Here is a 22605-nt window from a genome sequence, read left to right as displayed (position 1 = left end):
AAAAATTAAAAAAATAAAGCCTATAATAAGGGGCGCCTGGGTGGCTCAGTCGGTTAAACATCTGCCTTTCGCTCAGGTCATGATCCCAGGGTCCTGGGATCCAGTCCCACTCTGACTCCTTGCTCAGCGAGGAGCCTGCTTCTCCCTCTCCCTCTGCCTGCCACTGCCCCTGCTTATGCTCTCTATGACAAATAAATAAAATAAAATAAAATAAAAATAAAGCCTATAATAATTCCACAAAAGCAGATAATCCGAACACAGCTGCGTCGCCTTTTAAGTGTCCTGCACGGTGACGTGACAGTATACTGCCACAGGAAAAAAAACAAAACAAAAAAACAAAAAAACAAAAACCACGCAGCACTGCCGAGTGCCAAGCTCGTGCGCAGGCGCATAAAGGAAACCGGGCTGTACACGGTAGAAGGGGCCGCAAGGGTTGTTGGGAGCTGTAGGCCCAGCAGGCCCAGTAGCCTCAGGTGCTTCGAAGTTGCCGCATGGGGTTCTGGGAGCAGTAGGCAAGACGGCCCCCAAAGCCTTGTGGGAGTTGTAGTCTCCGGAGCCACTTCCGTGCCAGACTTCCGCGTGTGGGGCACTTTGGACGTTCTAGTACCGCGTTCTGTCCAGGTGAGTTGTTCCTCCTGCAGCGGATGGGCCCGTGGGTCCCTGTTCTTAACTGCGATGCCATGTGAAGTCGAGAGGCTCGGGAAGTGGTGACGCTAGCCCCCTGGATTCCCTAACGGCTGTGCCCCAGAGGCCTTCTGGCCAGGATCCCCACGTTGGACACTGTGGTCCATCCTGTCTCTTTCCCACCCACCCTTTCCGCCAGGTAGGGATTCCACCATCTCTCTGCCCACCCCCACGGCATCGGGTACATTCAAGAGGCCCCTAGTGTGTCCTCGAACCTCTGCTCTGATAGAAGGATGTCACACACTATCATCCCTCTGACAAGGCTGCAATCCGGAGGTCCGCGTCTCTTCTTCTGGGGGGCACTTATTATTCCCACATTCTACGTTATTTACTGAGCGCGGGCACTGGGCCAAGCCCTATGCGAGGCTGGGGGGAGACGGCAGTGGACAAGGCAGACCCAGTCCCTGCCTTTAGTACCCCAAAGGGGACAGGTCTGCCACTGACAGGTAGAGTCGTGGTCAGGCGGGGATGGAGGCATACTAGCGGATCTGTGAGCCTGGAGGGGGCACCTGACCCAGGCCGGATCCATAAAGTCTTCTGCAGGAAGATGCTCAGCAGGCATTTCAAACCTGATATGTCCAAATGGAATTCCTTGTGGCCTTCCTTATGAAATGGCCCCATCATCTTCCTGGGAGCTCTGGCCAAAACCTCCAAGTCAGTCTCCATTCATCTTTTCTCATCAGCTGAGCCCCCACCACAATCCAAGTCTCGTGCAAGTCCTATGGACTCTACCTTCAAAACAGCTCGAGTCCTCCAGAAGAGCTGCACCCTTCCTTCCCCCCTCCACTGCCACCACCCCCAACCAGGCCATTTGTGACCATCACTGGCTATTGCCATAGCCTCCTCCCTGGGCTCCCTGCCTCTGCTCTTGCCCGCTCAAGTATGTTCCCCGCACAGCAGTCAATGGGATCCTTTTAAAACATAAGTCAGATCATATCCCTTTCCTGCTCAAAACCCTCTCTGAATAAAATTCAAACTCCATATCCTGGCCTATGAGTCTCTGACAACCTGCACAGACTCAACACCTGCCAGGGTCTTCCTCCTTCAGGAGGCAGACCCCCGGAACTGGGTGACTAGATTTAGGGCAAGAGGAGGGATGAATCCAGGGTGACTATGTCCTGTCCTGTGGAGGAGCTGGGCGGAAGGTGGTGGTGCCCTCAGGAGACAGGAAACAGCTGGATAAGAACAGATTTCTGCCTGGGGGGCGGGGCGGATTGGAGGCTGGCCAGTGTGGGCACTTGGGATCTGAGAGAGGGCCTCGACAGGATCCTCAGTGGGGCATTTGGAGGACCAGCCGGATGGACATCACAAGCAGAGTCACCCACAAGGAGAATGGGCTGGGCAGGACCTGAGGACCATGAAGAGGACTCTCCAAAGGAGATTGGAGACTCTGCAGGAGATAAACCACAAGAGCAGAGGGAAGATCAACTCAAAAGAGAAAACACTTCAAGGGGCCGTTGCTCAGCTTGACAGATGCACCTGATGGTCATGCCTGATGGCTCCTAAGGGCTACTTGCTGGCCCAGTGACAGGGAAGAGTACTCTGAGCAGAGGGAAGAGCCAGTGCGAATACCTTGCAGTAGGTGTGTGTCCTGCAGTGTTTGAGAGTACAGACCAGCATGAGCGAGGAGGAGGCAGACAAGGTCAGAGAAAAAGGGAGCCAGGTCACAGAGAGCCTCGGAGACCACTGGCTTTTCCTAAAATGAGAACAAATGGTGGGTCAGACTAGGGTGGCAGCCGTGCAGATGGTGAGAAGTGTTGGCTTCTGGGTCTGCGTAGAAGCTAGTCAAACAGGATTTGCTGTCTTCCATTTGGGCATTTGGGGTTTGAGGTCTGAGAATGTCTCTGGGGCATCCTCAGTGGGACATGTGGAGGAATGGCTGCGACTCGACGTTGCAATTTGGAGTCACCCACGGGGAGAGTGAGAAGGGTGGTGGAGGAAGAGCAGGCTGGGGTCCTGGACCCCAAGGCTTCTGGCCTGAGCAGCTGAAAGGATGGAGCTGCTCTTCACTGCAGGAGAAGCAAGTGTGGGAAGAACAATCAGGAATCTGGGTTTTGAGATGCCTATTAGACATTTGAATGGCATGGGCCCTGCCTCAGAAAGTCACAGACAGTAAACAAAGTCACATAAGATGACTCCACGTATTGTGGCAAATCCTAGAAGCAGGGTGACCTGCCCAGAGGCTCCTGGACTAGGCCAGGCTGGAGGCAATGGTGGCTTGGGGAGGCGGTACTGAGCCTGGTGGATTTTTATGGGTTTACCAGGCATGTGGCTGGAGGATTGGAGTTTCTGCTGGGAAGGAACAAGGTAGGAGGAGGGAGGACAGAAAGGGGTCGAGGATGGGCTAATCCACGTTTTGTAAGTCCACAGAAACTTGTGGGAGATTCTGATACCAGAGCAGAATCGAGTCCAATCCTGGCGGCCCATCCACCCTGCCTGGGAAACAGAAGCAGCCCCAGTTGGTGTCCTTGGAGATGTGATCCACGCTGCCTCTGTGTCTCCCTGGAGTTGGTGATCACCCTGCTCTGCAGAGGATGCAATCGGGAGACAGTATCCCACCCCCACCCAAAGTGAAATCCAGTTGGTGTTTCCCTTTCTCCCCCTTCCCCTGAATAAAGCTGCAGTCCCCTACCCCTTCTCTTTCCTTAGAGTTGCTGACCCTCCCAGGCTCTCTAAACAGCTCTGGAGGTCCAGGTCAAAGATCTCCACCCTGTCCCTCTGATTTGGGCTGTAACAGGGACAGCCTTCCTGGAGACTGTGACACTGCTTCTTAATATGCAGCCTCAACACCTCAAACAGGACACAACCTAATTCTGAGTGTAACTTGCTTGTCTTTCCCACCCCACCCCCATACCAACTCAGGCTCCTTCTCTACTTGGTGCACAATGGGGTGCATTACGAGAAGCCTCCTGAAGCCAGAACATCCAGAAAAAGCATATTCTACCTGCACGTGGCCCTGGATCAATTTGGGCAGGAGAGGTAGCTGGCAGCCTCCCCGGAGGCTACGACCCCCGCAAACCAGAATCCGTACGTAACCTGCCTCCCCTCTCTCCCTGTCCAGGAGAAGCCAACTCCTCCCGGCCCGCCCGGAACCCGCGATGCCCGCCCCGCAGTGCGCCTCCTGCCACGCGGCGCGCGCTGCCCTCCGCCGCCCGCGCTCCGGTCAAGCGCTGTGCGGGGCCTGCTTCTGCACCGCCTTCGAGGCCGAGGTGCTGCACACGGTGCTGGCGGGCCGCCTGCTGCCGCCCGGCGCGGTGGTGGCCGTGGGGGCCTCCGGCGGCAAGGACTCCACGGTGCTGGCGCACGTGCTGCGCGAACTAGCGCCGCGCCTGGGCGTCTCGCTGCGCCTGGTGGCCGTGGACGAGGGCATCAGCGGCTACCGCGACGCGGCGCTGGCGGCCGTGCGACGCCAGGCGGCGCGCTGGGACCTCCCGCTCACCGTCGTGGCCTACGCAGACCTCTTCGGGGGCTGGACGATGGACGCCGTGGCCCGCAGCACGGCCGGCTCCGGCCGCAGCCGCGCCTGCTGCACCTTCTGCGGGGTGCTGCGGCGCCGCGCGCTGGAGGAAGGGGCGCGCCTCGTGGGAGCCACGCACATCGTGACGGGTGAGCGCAGGCACTGCAGCCGAGGGGCGAGGGGCCGGCACCTAAAAAAGGGCCTGGGCCCGGGTCCAAGAAGTGGTGAAGGAGACGCTGGGTGTGCCCTGGGTGGAGGCTGTCCACGAGGTGAAGGGGATATGCATGCCCGCTGAAGGTGTGTGAAGTGAAGTACGGGCACAGTACGCGTGCATGCCTGGGATGGGCGCTGCATGCTTTTGAGTCACTGCCATCACATTGGCAGCTAGAAGGGTGGAGGGGTACTCTCTGGGGGCTGTGGTTCCCTGCATTTTAAAAAATGGCATTCTTTGTGTCTCCCCTCACAAAAGGAGGCGAGTGAAGTGGTACCACCCATCGGAAGCCAACTGTAGTCTGAAACGCAACTATCTTTGAACTGCTTTTCTCTGTCGGCCTCTCCTCTCTGCTAACCCTTATTCTCTCCCGGTCATTACTTCCACACATAATCCTTGACCATTTACTGCGTACCAGATACAAGCTACGTAGCCCAGAGCATTACCTAACCGCAGTTACCTCTTCTGTAAAATGGGCTTATTAATAATATCGAGGTCCCAGGGTTGTTGGGAATTAGATGAGTTATGTGTAGGCACTTAGACCAGAGACTGGAAACAGGAGGCATTACAGAAATGTTTGCCATCGTGATGACACACAAGACAGTCTCTGTTCCTGCTCTTCTGTCACATGCATAATTATAACCTGAGAAGTGCTACTAAAGAAAATCACACTTTGCCAGGTTATAGCCGGAGCACCCAGTGAAGGGAGAAGAGTAGGGGTTAGGAAGCATTTCCAGAGTGAGCGAAGACCTGAAGGCCACCCAAGTAACCAGTGAAGGTCGGACAGAGGGTCGGGTTCTGAGCAGAGGAAACAGCTTATACAAAGGCCCTGAGGAGGGTTAGTATGGCCAGTTGGAGAAGCCCTAAGAAGACCAGTGTTTTACTGTCTGGACTATACAGACTCAAGTATAAGATGACAAGATGCAGAATAAGTAGAGATTTAGCTTATGTTTTTATGGTGATTGTTGTGTAAATATTCCCTTACTTCCTCCCTGGTCTTTCTAAATTCCGCGATCTGCATTCCCAGAGGCACTGAGACAAGGGCTCGCTTGAGAATCTCCATTAACGGTTAAATGCCATTTTGACTTCTGTGCAGTAGGAAGCACACTTCTGAGACTGAAATGGTACTTGTAGCGTAAAGCACTTTTACTACCTTCGTGAGAAGGCAACTAGCACAGGGCCTGGTTGGCCATAAGTGGGTGGCAAAGGAGGGCACCCCGAGTTGCTCCCCGGAAGTCTGTGTGTGTTCTCCTCTTGTTTCTCACTGTGACCACCTCCAGCCTCCACCTGGCTGTGCCATGGTGCCCAGGGGTCTCCATGGCCCTGTGTGGCCCTCCGTGCTGTTCCCCACACCCCTCTGCATCTCTCTGGGTCCTGGCTGCCCCACAGGGTCTGGGGTGTGAGGCCTCCAGGGCCTGGTCACCTTCTGCCACTTTCCATCCCCTCCCCATCTCTCTCTGGGTCCTGGGGGTGGGGTCTCCCTGGCCGGGTGGCACACTCCGTGCCACTCTGCAGGCCCCTCCCCGTCTGGCTGGGTCCTGGCTGCCCCACGGTGGCGCCCCCACCTCACCTGCTCTCCCTCTCTCCCCTCTCCCCCAGGCCACAACGCCGACGACATGGCAGAGACCGTGCTCATGAACTTCCTGCGGGGCGACGCGGGGCGGCTGGCCCGGGGCGGGGGCCTGGGCTCGCGGGGCGAGGGGGGCGCACTGCCGCGCTGCCGCCCCCTGCAGCTGGCCTCGCAGAAGGAGGTGGTGCTGTACGCGCACTTCCGCCGCCTCGACTACTTCTCGGAGGAGTGCGTCTACGCGCCCGAGGCCTTCCGCGGCCACGCGCGCCACCTGCTCAAGCTCCTGGAGGCGGCGCGGCCGTCGGCGGCGCTGGACCTGGTGCACTCGGCCGAGCGCCTGGCCCTGGCCCCGGCCGCGCGGCCGCCGCCCCCCGGCGCCTGCTCCCGCTGCGGGGCGCTGGCCAGCCGCGCGCTCTGCCAGGCCTGCGCCCTCCTGGACGGCCTGCAGCGCGGCCGGCCCCGCCTGGCCATCGGCAAGGGCGGCGGGGCGCGCGACGAGGAGGGGCCGCCACCCCCGCCGCCCAGCGACCCCGGTTCTGCGCCGGGCCCCGCCGACGGGGAGTGCGGGGCGGCCTGTAAGGAGCGCTGCGAATAAACCCCCTCCGCCCGGGCTTCGGTGTGAGGTTGGGAGGGGGACGGACGGGACCGGTTACCCGTGACCCCGCAGAAGCTGAGGCCTGGACTCCTGGGTTTGAGGGAGGAGGGCCTGGGGGGCTGTGGGCCAGGACTCCGAGGTCTGAGGGAGGAGGGTTGGGGGGCTGGAGAAGGAGGAACTGGGGCCAGGACTCCAGGGTCTGAGGAAGGAGGGTCTGGAGACCAGAACTCTGGTGTCAGAAAGGAAAGAACTGGACAACTTTCCTTTCCAGAGCCAGTAGAAACTAGGGGGCTGCCTGCCTAGTACTCTGCCGGGTTCTGGGCATGCTCGGGAGAGTCCTAACCCTTCTTTAGGACCTACTATGTGTCATGTTTGCCGGTAGCAGGATAAGCAAAACCGCTTCATTCGATGGGCTCTCTCATTTACAGAATCAGCATGCTTCTCATCGAGTGCTGTGCATACCGCGGAGGCTGCACCATCTGATTTCATCCACACCACGGTCCCATTGGCTGTAGCCTGAGGCTCGATAACTGGCCTGAGGTCACCTAGCTGGAGTTTGTCCCTCCACACCAGGCGGTGGGTGGATGGTTAGAGTTCGCCCGTGGTTCAGCATTATCCTATAGAAATATAATGTGAGTCAAATGTGTAATTTTAAGTTTTCTAAGAGCCATATTTTTTAAAGGGGGAGGGAACAGGTGAACTTTTAATAATATATTTTACTTGACCCAAATAAATATATTTGACCTAAATACCCCACATATTACAGTTTTAACATGTTGTTATTTTAAAACTAAAAAAGTTTTAGGGGCGCCTGGGTGACTCAGTCATTAAGCGTCTGCCTTTGGCTCAGGTCATGATCCCAGAGTCCTGGGATCCAGCCCCGCATCGGGCTCCCTGCTCCGGGAAGCCTGCTTCTCCCTCTCCCGCTCCCTCTGCTTGTGTTCCCTCTCTGGCTGTGTCTCTGTCAAATGAATAAATAAAATCTTAAAAAAAAAAAAAAACTAAAAAAGTTTTAAAACTTTAAAAGATTTTACAATCTTTTTTTTTTTTGTATTAAGCCTTTGAAATACAGTATGTATGTTGTGCTTACAGCCCATCTCCATTCGGATTCAACCACTGTTCAGACCTCACACGGGAACTGAGGGCCCCACAGGGGAACTAGGAAGATGCTATCCTAGGCCTTGGCCACAAGAGGTCACTGTACCCACACTTGTGCATCAGGGGGCAATTGTTTCTCTCTGCCGCCCAGGTGGGAGCTCTGCTCTCCGCAGCCACCTCCTCCCGGGCCTCCCTGGTCTGAGCCAGGCGCAAGGGCGAGAGGCACAGGCACAGTCTGGCAGAAAGATTAAGGCCCCACTGGAAACCTTCCTTGACCTCAAGACTCGTGTATTCATGCATCCATTCATTCCGCAAATATTTATTGAGCACTTCATCCGTGACAGCAGTGAACAAACACCTGCCCGAATGGGAAAGGCCAAAAAAGAAAGGAGAAAAATAAGTTGAATATGTAGTATGTCAGGTGGCAATAAATCAGGGGATGGAAACAGGCCAACATTTAAGTAGGTGTAGTGGAAGCCCTGACGTTGGGTTTTCTCTTTTTTGTAATGCAAGTGCCTGACTTGAGCTTTGCTTGCCAAAGCATCCACTTCAAAGATGGGTATCTCAGTAAACAGGATGCCAGGCACACGACTAGATAAAGAGCCAGGCCGCCTTCCCGTCTCCCAGGCTCCTTTGTTTTAAAGACCTTAGTTGATTTCTGTAAATCAAAATCACCCCGCAGCTTGTTTTCCCTCTTCCCATGCTTTAAATTCCCCCACTCGTGTTTTAAATTCACAGAGTGAGCCTGTGAAACCCTAGGTACCCCCCTGGGCCCCAGTAAAAGAAAACCCCAGAGACCCATGCACCCACCATCCACCGTGACCTCGCTTTATGGCCCCCAATTAAAAAAAATTTTTTTTTTTTAATTTCCTGATGGTTATTGTTGAGGGCATCTTGCAATCATGAGAACCACAAGGGCCGGTCCACATACAACGTTGGTTATCGATAGGCTGAGACACACACAAAACAGGCCTCGAGGAGGTGACAATGGAGCAAAGACCTATCCAAGGTGAGGCAGCGAGCTCTGCAGATTTGTGAGAAGAGCAGAGGAATGATAACGATCATCCCTTTATTCACACAGCAAACATTTGCTGGCACCTCCCAGGAGCCAGGCCCTGCAGGGAGCAGTGGAGAAATAGCTGAGTCAGCCTCAGTCCCTGCCCTCAGTGGGCTTCCCATCTGGTGGGAAGGCAGGCATGGACACAGAGGATACATGCCACAGTGGGGAGTTAGCAAGGACACAGGGGAGCCTAGAGGTGGGGAGCCCAGCTCAGCATGAGGTGTCATAGAATGCCTTCTGAAGGAGGTAGTGTTTCAACCGGGCCCCAGAAGGTGAGTAAGAATGAGCATGAGATGGGGCCCCTGGGTGGCTCAGTCGGTTAAGTGTCTGCCTTTGGCCCAGGTCATGATCCCGGAGTCCTGGGATCGAGTCCCGCATCGGGCTCCCTGCTCAGCTGGGAGTCTGCTTCTCCCTCTGCCCCTGCCCCCACTCCTTCTCTCTCTCTCTCAAATAAATAAAATCTTAAAAAGAAGAAGAAGAAGAAGAAGAACGAGCGCGAGAAAGCGGTGGGAGGGAGACAAAGCTGAGAGAACAGCAGCAGGTGCAGGGGTCTGCAGGTAACGAAGCACCTAGAAGCTGTGTGGAATGGCTGCTCCCTGGGCAAGATGGCTGGGGAAGAGCTAGCCCAGGAGGCTGGGCCCCTGAGAAGAGTGAAAAGCTGCTGCACACTGAGGGCTGCCTGCTGGAGGTAATGGGGGCCTTAGGAAGGGTTCAGAGCAGACAGGACTAGCTCTGGGTATCAGAAAGCTCCTTCTGGGGCCATGTCCCGGAAGACTGCAGGGAGAAGCCAAAACAGAGCAGCAGCAAGGGGGTGGGATGGTGGGAATGGATGTGAGGGCTATTTAAGAAGCACTCACCAAGGGCTGGAAATCCTACCAAACTCTAGGGTGTGTTTTGTAAGTGTGAGAGTTCCCACATGAACCCCAGTACAAGAGAAGTCTGTCCTAAACAGACTGAACAGAAATAAAGATGTTTGCCAATTAGGCAGATGGCCATAGTAAACACGGGACAGTCTTTTGCTGAGGGAGAAAGCCATAGTAAGCATGGAGGGCAGAGTAGGGGTGTTGCTGAGACAGAAGCCCTAGTCATTGTGGAGGGGGACTTTTGCTGTGGTCTTTGGCCTTGGTAAACTGCAGCCCCTACATAAACACAAGGGATCCTTAATTCTTGTTGAGTATGGCAGTGGATCTGTGAAAGGATCAAGGCTGATAATGCAGAAACCTCATCCCCCAGAGTCAGAAGCTTTCTTCCCCTTAGGGATTTCAAACCCAGTCTCAGAAAGATGGGCTTTCCCATCTTCCCCCTGTGTGTTGGAGATTGGTGTCAGGTCTGAAGAGGTAGAAGCATTGGGTAGAGAGATTCTGGAGGAAATCAGATTTCTGGAGAGAAGCAGAGATTCTGGAGGGAATCAGGAATTCTGGAGGGAAGTGGATTTTTTGATAGAAGCAGAGATTCTGGAGAGAAGGAGGCTTTGAGATCATCTCACCCTTTCGGCCTGTTTATACAGAACCTCACTGCATGTCAGGTAGCAGACTAGTCTCGGGATTCAGCAGTGAACCTGGTCCCGGCCCCCATGAAGCTTCAGTTCAAATGAGAGAGATGTTACTTCATTCCACAAATGTTTACTGTGTACCTACTATGTGCCAGGGCACAGATCGGATAAAGAAGGCAAAAACCCCCGCACTGTCAGAGATGACACTCAAGTTATGGGAACAGAATCCACAAGAAAGCAAGTAAATAAAACATGAGGGACATCTGACGGTGATAAATGCCATAGAGGGGGAAAAAAAGACAATAAACAAGGAAGCAAACACATAAAGCAATTGTAGTTTGAAATAAGGCATAGAAAGGAAACCAACAAAGGTCTGAGATAGAAACTAAAGGGGGATGTCTGCTCCAGACAAGGTGATCATAGGCATAGTGAAGGGGTGTCCCAGGCAAAGGGAACAGCAAAGACAAAGACCCTAAATTGGGAAGGCAACTACCATGCTGAGAAAATCAAAGAAGTCCAGGGGAGCTGAGGCACAGTGCATGATGGAGTGATATGGTTGGAGGGATGGACATAAGCCAGACAGAATGCCTTGGAGGCATTTGGGTTTTATTCTATTTGCAGTGGGGAATCATAGATGGGTTTTAAGCAGTTTTTAACATGAATCTGTTTTATATTTTAGGAACACGTTGGCTGCTGGACTTGAACTTGGCATGGGGTGAGGGAAGGTGGGAACAGGGGTCAAATGTGGAAGCAGTGAGACTAGTTAGGATGCTACTGCACCTGTCCAGGTGAGAAATAAATGTGGCTTGGTATGAGAGGAAAGAAGTAGGTGGATTCCGGGGCGCCTGGGTGGCTCAGTCGTTAAGCGTCTGCCTTCGCTCAAGTCACGATCCCAGGGTCCTGGGATCGAGTTCCACATCGGGCTCCCTGCTCTGCGGGAAGCCTGCTTCTCCCTTTCCCACCCCCCTCCCCCGCTTGTGTTCCCTCTCTCGCTGTCTCTCTCTATATATCAAAAGAAATAAATAAAATCTTTAAAAAAAAGTGGGTGGATTCCATGACTATTTTGGCGCTAAGGTTATAGGAATTGCCAAAGTGGGAGGTGGGAGTGAGGGAGGGATCAAAGACCATTCCCAGCTTTTGACCTGAGCAACAGGGAAAATGATGGTGTCATTTACTAATAAGGGGAACACGAAGGGGGTGGTGGGGGTGGACCCATATTCTCCCACTTTTTAAACAGAAATAAGTGGGAGATAATAAAGATGGAAGGAGGTGGGGCAGAAATGTTTGCTGCCTGTTGACCTGGCATCAGGGGTGCCCAGGTGTGCATCCAGAGGCTGCCTGGCACGTAGCAGATACAGGTGCTGAGTCAGAGACATCGGACAGATTACCCAGAAAGTTTGGGTAATCAAAGAGACACGTGAGATCAGCAGCAGAGGGGCATCGAGTCAGACAGGCTGAGGTTTGAACCCCAGCGACACCACTCGCTCACGATGCAATGTTGGGCAACTAACCTCATTTCTCTGGGTTTTCTCCATCTATAGAATGGGAGCAATTATGTGTGCACCACGAAAAACCAGTGGGGAGATTCAGAGAGGTGTGGCACATGGAGGTACTAGAAAAATTGCCAACCAAGAGCCGGTCAGGGGCCCAACAAGGCAGAGGTAAGGGTCTGTGTGCTCACCCCACAAGCATTCATTGCATGCTAGGTTGTCCCAGGGGCTGAATGACCCAGGTTCCAATCCTGGCTCTGCCACTTTTACCAGTGACTTTTGTCTGAGACCCCATTTCCTCACCTGCAACATGGTACTAATAAGAGTATCTAAGCCTCATAAAGCTGCTATGGGGATTAAATGTGATGATGTTTATGAGGTCTTTGGCAACCAGCTTGATGTTTATTATAAGCGAAGACAGAGACAGGCATTCCCTGACAACAAGGACCCAGGAGCATTGAAGAGAGAGGACCCCCTGGTTTTGCAGTCCCCCAGCCTCCACATGGTCTGAGACCTCCCCTGTCACCCATTCCCACGGTAGCTCCCTATCTCCATCCAGAAAGGCTCCACCTCTGAAGCCACGAAACCCACATCCCACTCCCTGACCACAGCCTCCCATGCTTCCAGAGCTGTGGGTGGCTCTGCCATACCTGTTCTTCCACCTCAAAGGCACCCTGACCCCCTCATGCAGCCTCCTGCCAAGCCACTTCTGTCTGCACTTCCTACACCCCACAGTCCACCCCTTTCCCTCCCTAGAATCCTCAGCTCCCTTGTCTTAGCATCCCTCTCACCACCACCCAGCCCTACACTGCCTGCTCTTCGCTGGAAAAAAACAAAACAAAACTGTCCAACTGCTCAAATGATGCCCCTTTAAATTCCTGATCACCAACTTCACCTGGGCACCTCCTCCACCACCCTCACCTCCCCAACCCCACCCACCCAGGTGCCCCTTGAGGTGAGCTGGCATCGATCTTCCGGGAGGAAACAGAAGCCAACCCAAGCGCCCTCCCTCCTCTTCCTACCACAGGACTCACACCCCACCCGAAACCTCACCCGCCCTTTCCTTCTTCCTTCCTGGAACAATGGAAGAGGCGTTTTTCCTCCTGTCTGGAGCTAATCCCACCACTCTGGCGGTTGCACCATCCGCCCCTTTGTTCTTGGGCATCTCGCTCCCTGCGGTTGTTAAGAGCTCTCCGCCTGGGTTCAAATCATGGAATCATGGTGCCACCACTCAGCGTTGTGTAAACTTGGGCGGGCGACTTCTCTTCCTCGTCTGTACATTGAAGATAATAAGAGCATCTTTCTCACGAAACCATGGGAAGGGTTTGGTGTGTTAATTTATGAAAAATGCACTAAAACAGTGCTGGACACCCAAATCCGTGTGTAAATGGAATTGACCCTCAAATCGCCTTGGGAGACAATAGAAGATTCTGGTAGTGGAGCGGAGATTCCTATAGTCCTGGAGTTTGTACGTTTCCTCTTGCGCTGACCAGCTAGGTGACCTTGGACCAGCCACGTCCCCTCAGCCTCAGTTTCTCAGCCTGTAAAATGGGGACAAGATAGTACCTATCCCATAGGGTCCACATTTTCCATGACTCACTCTGCTCCAGCCATGCTGGCCTCCTCACTGGTCCCCAGACACACCTCAGGGCTTTGGCACTGTTGCTCCTCCTGTCTGGAATAGTCTTCCCCCAGAGATCCCTGTCTACCTTTAGGTCTTTGCCTGAAGGTCACCTTGGTTGGGACTTCCCTGACCCTACTCCATTCCCTACTTTCTTACTATTTTTCATAGCACGGATAAATTGTAATATTATGTGTTGTACTTACTTAATTTTCTCTTGATTGCTCCTGATTCCAGAATGTAAGCTTCAGCAGGGCAGGGATTTCTGCCCGTTTTGTTCATGGCTATATCCTCAGTGCTTGGAACTGTGACTCAAGCATAGTGGGTGCTCTGTGTTGTTGAATGGAAGGAGGGAGAGTGAAGGAAAGCAGGAGGGAGAGAGGGAGGGAGGGAGCACAGAGCCAGGTCGCAGGACCCTGAGATCATGACCTGAGCTGAAATCAAGAGCCGGCTGCTTAACTGACCGAGCCACCTCAATTTTTTTATTTTTAAAGATTTTATTTTGGAGGCGCCTGGGTGGCTCAGTAGTTAAGCCTCTGCCTTCGGCTCTGGTCATGATCCCAGGTCCTGGGATCGAGCCCCGCATCGGGCTCCCTGCTCCGCGGGAAGCCTGCTTCTCCCTCTCCCACTCCCCCTGCTTGTGTTCCCTCTCCTGCTGTCTCTCACTCTGTCAGATAAATAAATAAAGTCTTTTTTTAAAAAAAGATTTTATTTTTAGGTAATCTCTACACCCAACACGGGGCTCGAACTTACTACCCCAACATCTAGAGTCCCTTGTTCCACCGACTAAGCCAGATAGCTGTGATCCTGCAAATCAATTTATCTTTAAAGTTTTGAACATTAAAGCACAAAATAAAAGAACACAGCACCACACCTGGCTGTGCCAAGCCCTCAGTACATGGGAGCTGCTTTTGTCCTTCCCTCTCTCCTCACCAACTTCAGCTGGTCACAACCTCTCGCCCCACCACATCTAAGAGCTGTCTGCACTCACCACCTCCTCCCCTGCTTCCGGTCCCACCGGCCACAGAAACGTTCCAGTCTCCCCTCTGTCCTTTTTCCCAGTGGCCACCCAGCTGTGTCCCACCCTCATGTCTCTTCCTTCCTAAAAAGTTATCTCAACTTCCACGCTACCACCCTTCCCTGACCTTCTTTCTAGCTCTCTGTTTGCTCCTTCTCAGCCCCCTGCCCCCTAAACCGGGGTCTTCCTTAGGGTCCTGGGCAGATGTCCTTGGTCCTCTCACTAGATATAGTCTCCCCGCGTGGGCCGCAGGGGCCCCACCTCTGTCTCTAACCAGGCAGCTGTCCTAAGCTCCGGACCTAGGTCTCCACTGAGGACCCTAAGGGCTCTTCTCTCCCCTGCTCAGAATCACCCTGGGCTTCTGCTTCTCCCAGCCACTTTTTCCTCCTGCCCCCTGAGCTCTGTCACCATCGTCCTGCCTGAAGGTCCCTACTCAGGCCCCTTCCCTCTTCCCACCCCCCGCCCAACCCTACACTCCCTCCATCCCCCTGGCGAACTCCTACTCATCCACCGCAGGCCCCAGCTTAGACAGCCCGCCCTTTGGGAACCCTTCCCCACTCCTGGGGTTCCATCAGGCTGTTCCACATTCCTTGTCAGAGGGCACATCACCCCGGACCGAGTTTCCTATTGCCCCATTGATGTTTCCCACCAGACCATGAGCTCCTTGAAAGCAAGGACTCTGGCCATCTGTTCATTCATTCATTCACTTATTCATTAAATATCTTTTGCACACCCATGTCAGGGCAAACAACACTGCTAAGGTGGTGGGTGGAGGGGTGAGCAGGTGGCCCAGGTTTTGGATTCTGGCAGAAGGCACTGAGTAACCTGGTGGGAGCCTGCAGGGGCTGGGGGCTGGGCTGGGGAGCAAGAAGGAGGTGAAAGGAGCATATTTGTGGTGCATGGCCAGCCTTTCACTAGGGCTCCCTTGGATTCACTGAAGCCTTCTGCATAAGCAGAGCCTTCTTTTTATATTTTTTAATTTTTTTTTTAAGATTTTATTTATTTGAGAGAGAAAGAGTATGAACAGAGGGAGGGGCTGAGGGGAAGGGAGAAGCAGACTCCACGCTGAGCACGGAGCCCGACCCAGGCCTTGATCCCAGGACCCCAGGATCATGACCTGAGCCGAAGGTAGATACCCAGCCGACTGAGCCACCCAGGCGCCCCTCAGAGCCTTCTTTTTAGGCGGAGGGAGGCCTCATGCTTACCAGAGTCTTCCAGCTCAGCGGAGGGTCCCCCTGAGTCCATCAAATCAAGGTTTATGCTCAGATGGAGGCGGTGGGTTTGTCTTTACCAGGAAATTCTGTTTTGTTGCTGTTTATTTTGAAATAAATTATGAAGAAAAAAAAAGAAATACTTATGGACTCTAAGAAGTTGCTCAAATGGGCTCCTTCCCTCAGCTTCCCCTGGTGGTAATGTTGTCATAGATAAATAATCGCAGGACGTATCTGCCCCCAGGAAATCCCCGAGGGCCATTAGCTAGACTACAGGTCTAGTTCCGCATCTCTGTGCATCTGTTTGCCTATGTGTGTGTATGCACAGGTGTTTCTTTTTTTTTTTTTAAGATTTTTATTTATTTATTTGACAGAGAGAGAGAGAGAGAGAGAGCACAAGCAGGGGGAGTGGCAGGCAAAGGGAGAGGGAGAAGCAGGCTCCCCGAGGTCCTGGGATCACGATCTGAGCCCTGAGCCAAAGGCCGACTCTTAACCAACTGAGCCACCTAGATGCTCCTGCACAGGTGTTTCCATGTAATGTTACCTCATCTGTAGATCTGTGTCACCACAAGGGGCCCCCAGACGCAGAGCAGCCCCTTCCCAGTCCCCCTGTGGCCCCGGGTGGGGGTTGGGGGGGACGGGGAGGTCTTTCCTTCTGTTCAGCATCCCACCCTTCTGGTTTGCCAGGGCCAGAGCTGAGGCCTTCAGCCCCTCAGAGCCGGGTCACAGGAAACAGAAGTGCACACAGGGAGGTGGGCATGTGGATTCAAACGCGCAGAATGAGTCCCCAGGGACAGAGACAGGGCTAAGCAGCAGCCCAGGCAGACAGGGAGGAAAGTGGTTTGGGAGCCAGATTGGGTGGAGGGTGGGGGGCGGTGCTGGGGTGTTGGGAGAGGGAGAGTGCTGAGGCTGCCTCCTGAGTCACTGTTCCCTGCTCAGGCCCAGGGACAAATTGCAGTCATTAGGGAATTTAAGAGGCTGGGGAGGTGCTGAGGGCCCGGGCCCTGGCCCAAGTTAGGAGGGGTCCCTTGAACCCAGGGCCCCTTCTCGGCCGCCTGGAGCCCCTCCCCACCTCACCGCTGTCTCTCTCCCTCTCTCTGGGTCTCCGTCTCTGTCTCTGTCCCCCACTCTGCCCCCGCCCTTCTGCAAAGCCCCAGCTGGGGCACCCCAGTTCTGCACTGACCCTCCTCCTCCCTGCTGGGGCCCTTGCTCCCCCAAATCCCAGGACTGTGAGAGCCACAAAGTGAGAAAGCCTAGGGGACAAGACTGTCCCAGGTGCCTCCTGCCCCTCCTGTCTCCTGCCAGTTCCCAGCCCCTCCCCCTGCCGCCCTCTTCCTGGCGGCTGGCACCTTCCACGTCTGCCTCCCGCCTCCCGGTCTCCTCTGTGTCCCCATCACCTGTGTACATGTCGCTCCCTCTGTCTCCCCCTCCTCTGTCTCGTCCGGCATCTTCCTCCCGGTCCTCTCCAGTGTATCAGCATTTCGTCGGGGCCATCCCTGCTCCCCCACCCCCAGCCTATTCCCTCGGTTCCGCCCCGCCCCCTTGGCTTCCCCACCCTGCCCTCTCCATGAATCTCTGTCTCTGGGCCTCCCCTGTTCCCTTGTCTTTCCCCCCATCTGCCTCCTCTGTCCCCATGTCCACATTCATCTTCCTTCCCTTCCCCATCTTTCTCTAGTCTCTCTCCCTCTGACTCTTGTGTCTCCAGCCTGTTTTTCTCTGACCCTGTCTCTAGCTCTCCACCTACATATGTGACTTCTTTTTCACTTCCCAGCCTTCTCTGTGTCTCTGCTCCCCACCCTCACCCCACCCCTCCCAGCACCTTCTCCTGAGCCCCCCACTTTGTCCACCCTGCCCTGGGGTCCCCCCTCCCTGGGTTCCTCCCAGATTAAACACCTTCACTGGGCGGGTTCTCATTAATGTGGTGGCTGCTTCTCTGGCCAGAGAGGGGAGGGAGGAGATAGGACCAGGGAGCCCTGGAATGAGAACTGGACTATAAAAAAAAAATGTCAGGAGAAGGGCGGGGGCAGGGCCAGTTGCCCAGACCAAGGATAAAAGGCCTCCATGGAGTGACAGGGAGGCAAGACACCACCCCCACCTCCTCTACACACAGAGGCACATCCACGTTTCTAAGGGTCTTGGTCTCTGTTTAAAGCCCTCTCTGTCTCTGTCCCTCAAACTCTGGGTCTCTTGCAGCCTGCTTCTCTCTCACTTTCTCTCTGCATTTGCCAGAACCCAACCCCAGCCCCCAGAATGTTCCTCCTGCTAACAACACTCCAGATCGTGGCTCTAGGTAAGACAGCAGTGGGGTCCGGGGTATGGACAGTCCCCTGGAGATGCTGAGAAGAGACAGGGAGGGTTCCCAGGGACCCAGTGTGCTCAAGGGTGACCTGGTGAGAAGGCATGGGTGTGGTTTTGGGGGTCGTGGCTGAGGAGCCCTTAGGAGGGGGCCTGGGTTCTGAGTTGTGGAGATATCAGGAGATATCAGGGTACAGGAGTTGAAGGAGATGGGGAGAAATAAGTGAGGAATTGTGGAGAAGTGTCCAGGCCTGTCTGGGTTTTATTTAAAAGGAGGGCTGCAGAACTAATGGAAAGACAGCATGTTGTTGGCGGTGAAGGGGGGTGGGTGCGATGTAGGGAGGGAGGCTCATGGGGAGGGGCGTGGATTGGCAGATGCAGTGGGTGTGGGGCGAGACGGTGGGTCCTGGGGGGCCATAGGGGTGGGAAGGTTGGAAAAAGAACAGGGAGCTCCTTGAATGTGTTGGAGAAGGATTAATGGGGGGGATTGTGGTATGTTGTGAGAAGTGATGTTGATGAGAAGTGGGAGAGTAAAGTCAAGGGTAGTAGATATGTCAGTGCCCTGGATGAGGTGGCCGTGGGATCCAGTAATATACTATGGAGGTGATGGGGGGATTGTCAGAAAACTCCCTGATCGTGTTGGGGTAATAATGGGGGCAACACTGGGCATATCTCATACTGCGTGGGGCAGATAGAGGTGGGTGGTTTAGGGGGTAGGTAAAGAAAGGTGATTTGTGGGTCCCAGACATCCTAGAGAGTTGAAGGGTGGAGAACATCTGTTCATCTGCTTTCCCCACCCCACCCCTGCCTGTTCCTAGCCATGGCACAGAGCCAAGAGGATGAGAACAAGATAATTGGTGGTTATACATGCATCCAGAACTCCCAGCCATGGCAGGCGGCCCTACTGGCAGGTCCCTTTCGTCGTTTCCTCTGTGGAGGGGCCCTGCTGTCAGGCCAGTGGGCCATCACTGCTGCTCACTGTGCACGCCCGTGAGTACCCCCCTCCCCTATTCTTGTGCCAAATGGATTCCAGAGTCTAGAGCCCCAGAGCTCAGCTAAGAACCTGGAGCATTGTGTTGAACCTGATGTAGTAGCTGGGTCCTGGTTTGGGGTCTAGATAATAGCCTAGAATTACCAACACAGCTCAGAATATGGAATCCAGCCATAAATCTTGAGCTCAGTTTAGATTCTTTTTTTTTTTAAGATTTATTTTTTGGGGTGCCTGGGTGGCTCAGTCATTAGGCATCTGCCTTCTGCTCGGGTCATGATCCCAGGGTCCTGGGATCAAGCCCCACATCGGGCTCCCTGCTCGGCCAGGAGCCTGCTTCTCCCTCTCCCGCTCCCCCTGCTTGTGTTCCCTCTCTAGCTGTCTCTCTCCCTGTGTCAAATAAATGAATAAAATCTTTAAAAAAAAAGATTTTATTTATTTATTTATCTAGAGAGAGATTGAGCATGAGTAGGGGGAGGGGCAGAGGGAAAGACAGAATCTCCAGCAGACTCCAAGCTGAGGAGCAGAGCCCAATGTGGGGCTGGACTCCACAATCCCACAACCCCAGGCAAAATCAAGAATCTGATGCTCAACTGAATGAGCCACCCAGGTGCCCCTCAGTTTAGATTCTGAAAGCAGATTGGCAGTTTAGAACCCATATGCCAGCTTAGAGTCCCACACAAAACCTAGAACCTAACATAATCTGGAGATCTATCTAGAGGCCAAGCTCTACATAGAGACTAAGATTTAGGAGCCCATTCCAGATTGGTGGTTCAGTTTAGGGTACAGTCTATATTCAGAAACTCAGGACCCCTCTCAAAACTTAGAATTCAAAGTCTAGTCCAGACCTGTAGTCCAACCATAAATCCAGAACCCTGCTTACAGCTAGAACATATAGTTCAGAGTGTAGGATAGACAGAACCAGAACCTATTCTAGATGCAATGTTCAATTCAGAGTCTGGTCTACAGCTCCTTTTTTAGCAGTCTGGAACCCAACCTTCAACCCAGTGTCTAAATCCCAGAATGCAGACCATAATCTGAAGTCCCATACAGAACTCAGAACCCCTCCAAGAGTCTAGACCTAAACCTAGAACCCAGATCCCAGACAAGAGCCCACCCAGAGCCTATAAATCAGATCTAATGCCATAAACTAAAGTTTGATGTAGAACCTAGAGCCCAGAACTCAGCCCAGAGTCTAGAATGCAAAGCTCAGAATGCAAGCCAACATCTAGAAACTTGGATCCAAGCCATAACCTGGAGCTCCATCTAGAACCCAGAGCTCAGTCTGAGGTCAAGGGCTCAGACCAGAGTCTAGAAGCAAGAGCCCAGATCATAACTGTAATTCAATATGAAACTGAGCCTAGCCAAGAATTAAGAACTCAGACTGATGTTTAGGACCCTAAGCTCAAACACGGAGCTCAAACCATTGTCTAAAACCCAGGTCATAAATCAGAACTTAAGCAAGAACCCAGAATTCAACCTAGAAACTGAAGCTCGTATCCATGTCCAGAATCTATTGCTCAATATAGAATTGAGACTACACTAAGACTAAAAGCTCAAACCAACATCTAGAACCCAGACTCAAACCATAACACAGAGCTCAAAATAGAACCTGCAGCCTATCCTAACACCAGAATCTCACACTCATATCTAGAAAGTATGCCGTGATCCAAGCTCAAACTAGAGAGCCCAGATCCTAGCTTAGACTCAAACGTTCAAAATATCTAGAACCCAGGGGCCAGGCTGGAACCAGGATGTAGCCTCCCTGGAGCCTACTCCAGGATATCAATCCTTATTTAGAGCCTACAGCCATAGCCCAGAGTCTCACTTGGAACTCAGAGCCTAGAACCCAGCACTGAGCCAAGAGCTCCCAACTATCACCTTACACCCAAGCCAGAAACCAGAGCATAGCTCAAGAGAGGAAGGGGTGGATGGTGGGATTGGCCCAAGAGAGAATGCCCAGGCCATGGGAAAGAGCACAGGAGTCCATTGAATGCTCCATAAGCAGTTCAGACTTGTGGAAAATTCATCACCAGGTAAGGGAATGGGGCCAGAGGGTGGAGAGGGGTCTCCAGGTCAGATCCTGAGCAGTGCTACTTTTGGGGGTTATGGGCCAGGATCCTTCACGTAGCCCTGGGCAAGCACAACCTGAGGAATTGGGAGGCCACCCAGCAGGTGCTGCGTGTGGTTCGCCAGGTGCCACACCCCCAGTACAACTCCCGGACCCACAATAACGACCTGATGCTGCTGCAGCTGGAGCGGCCTGTTCGGCTGGGGAGGGCGGTGAGGCCCATCACCATAGCCAGTTCCTGTGCCAGCCCAGGGACTCCTTGTCATGTGTCAGGCTGGGGCACCACATCTAGCCCCATTGGTGAGTACTCCTGCATCCTGGGAAGGAAGGGTTGGAGGGCCTGGACTCCTGGGTCTGAGGGAGGAGGAGGTGGGCCCCCAGACTCCTGGTCCTGCTGGAATGTAGACCCCCACTTGTAACCCTTCTGTGCCCTCCAGCCAGGTACCCCAACTCCCTGCAATGTGTGAACATCAACATCTCCTCGGATCAGGAGTGTCGGCAGGCTTATTCCCAAGCTATCACTGCTGGCATGGTCTGTGCAGGTGTCCCCCAAGGTGGGAAGGACTCCTGTCAGGTGAGGCCCAGGGGCAGAGCTGGAGGAGGGGGATTGTTTGGGGCTGGAACTTGGGTATCAAAGGATCTCAGGAGCATGAAAATCAGCGGAGGCCTCCCCAGAGACTGAGAGAGATTGTAATGGCTGGGCTGCCTCCTTGCTGTCCACCCTTGGATAACAGACCTAATCCCTCTGTGCCTAAGTTTTCTCATCTGTCAGATGGGGGTAGCACCTCTTAGGGCAGGTAGTGGAATGAGATGGTAGTCCATGGAAAGAGTGCAGAGCGTGGCTCTCGTTGCTGCTATTACATATGGGCACTGGGAAATCTGTGCTAAGGGACTCTAGAGACCTTTCCTGAGAGGTGACCCGAGAGACGGGGAGATAAAGAGGCATACACAGTTTTCTAGAGCGGCGCAGTGAGGCCCAAGAGGCAGAGACAGCAGGAAACTGTGAAGAGGGAAGGCAGTGACCCCAACTCTTCGGGCTGATATCTCCAGAGCCCTGTGGGGCGGGGGGGGTGGTCTCAGCCCACCTCCTTCTTCATCTTTGCCTCTTGGGTTTTCCACACCCGTGGCTCTGACCATCTGTCCATGGGTGTTTCCATCTCTGCCTCTTCCCTTCAGGGTGACTCAGGGGGACCCCTGGTGTGCAAAGGACAGCTCCAAGGTCTTGTGTCCTGGGGGATGGAACGTTGTGCCCTGCCCGGCTATCCCGGAGTCTACACCAACCTGTGCAAGTACCAAACCTGGATCCAGAAAACCATACGGAGCAAATGATTGCTGGTGTAACTGAGTATCAGCTGCCCACCTGCTTCCCCAGACCTTGCTCTCTCCACTCAAGAACCAGGGGTCCCAGCCCCCAGCCCCCTCCAAGCGCCCAGCCCCCTCCTCCCTCAGACCCAGGAGTCCTGGCCCCCAGCCTCTTGATCCGGACCCCTGGCCCCGAACTCTCCTTTCTCAGAGATGTTCCTTCAGGATTTTTCTCCACACCCCTACAACATCATTATTCAAGGCCCCTTAGGTACGGAACAGGAACATGAAAGCGCAAAACTGGCATCATAGCCCAAAGAAGACATTTTTCAAAACTCTTAGTGTCTCTAAAAACCAGATAAATAGGGGCTCCTGGGTGGCTCAGTCGTTGGGCGTCTGCCTCGGCTCGGGTCATGGTCCCAGGGTCCTGGGATCGAGCTCC

The 22605-nt window shown here is 53.9% G+C and overlaps 2 protein-coding genes across 5 annotated transcripts; both read left to right on the top strand.

Annotated features, from left to right (window-relative positions):
- Positions 1-566: 566 nt before the first annotated feature.
- Positions 567-7507, top strand: CTU1 (cytosolic thiouridylase subunit 1). Of its 4 annotated transcripts, none has more exons than XM_028091518.2 (4): positions 567-621; positions 1950-2266; positions 3746-4290; positions 5952-7507. In XM_028091518.2, the coding sequence occupies exons 3-4, from the start codon at positions 3783-3785 to the stop codon at positions 6515-6517; spliced, it is 1074 nt and encodes a 357-aa protein (XP_027947319.1). In that variant the 5' UTR covers positions 567-621; positions 1950-2266; positions 3746-3782; the 3' UTR covers positions 6518-7507. The 4 variants fall into 4 exon arrangements, with proteins under 4 accessions (XP_027947319.1, XP_027947318.1, XP_027947321.1 ...); XM_028091517.2 differs by having other exon boundaries at positions 3055-4290; XM_028091520.2 differs by having other exon boundaries at positions 1950-4290; positions 5952-6497; positions 6946-7507.
- Positions 7508-17757: 10250 nt separating this feature from the next.
- KLK14 (kallikrein related peptidase 14) lies at positions 17758-22190 on the top strand. The gene is made up of 5 exons (XM_028091557.2): positions 17758-17797; positions 18621-18792; positions 20908-21161; positions 21299-21435; positions 22038-22190. Exons 1-5 carry the CDS (start codon positions 17758-17760, stop codon positions 22188-22190), a joined length of 756 nt encoding a protein of 251 aa, XP_027947358.1.
- Positions 22191-22605: the final 415 nt, after the last annotated feature.

Source organism: Eumetopias jubatus, unplaced genomic scaffold, assembly GCF_037043125.1.
Source record: "Eumetopias jubatus isolate StellerSeaLion01/CBP00866 unplaced genomic scaffold, mEumJub1_p1.0 scaffold_10, whole genome shotgun sequence".
In the NCBI taxonomy this organism is placed as follows: domain Eukaryota; kingdom Metazoa; phylum Chordata; class Mammalia; order Carnivora; family Otariidae; genus Eumetopias; species Eumetopias jubatus.
This window is presented reverse-complemented; position numbering and strand designations above follow the sequence as displayed.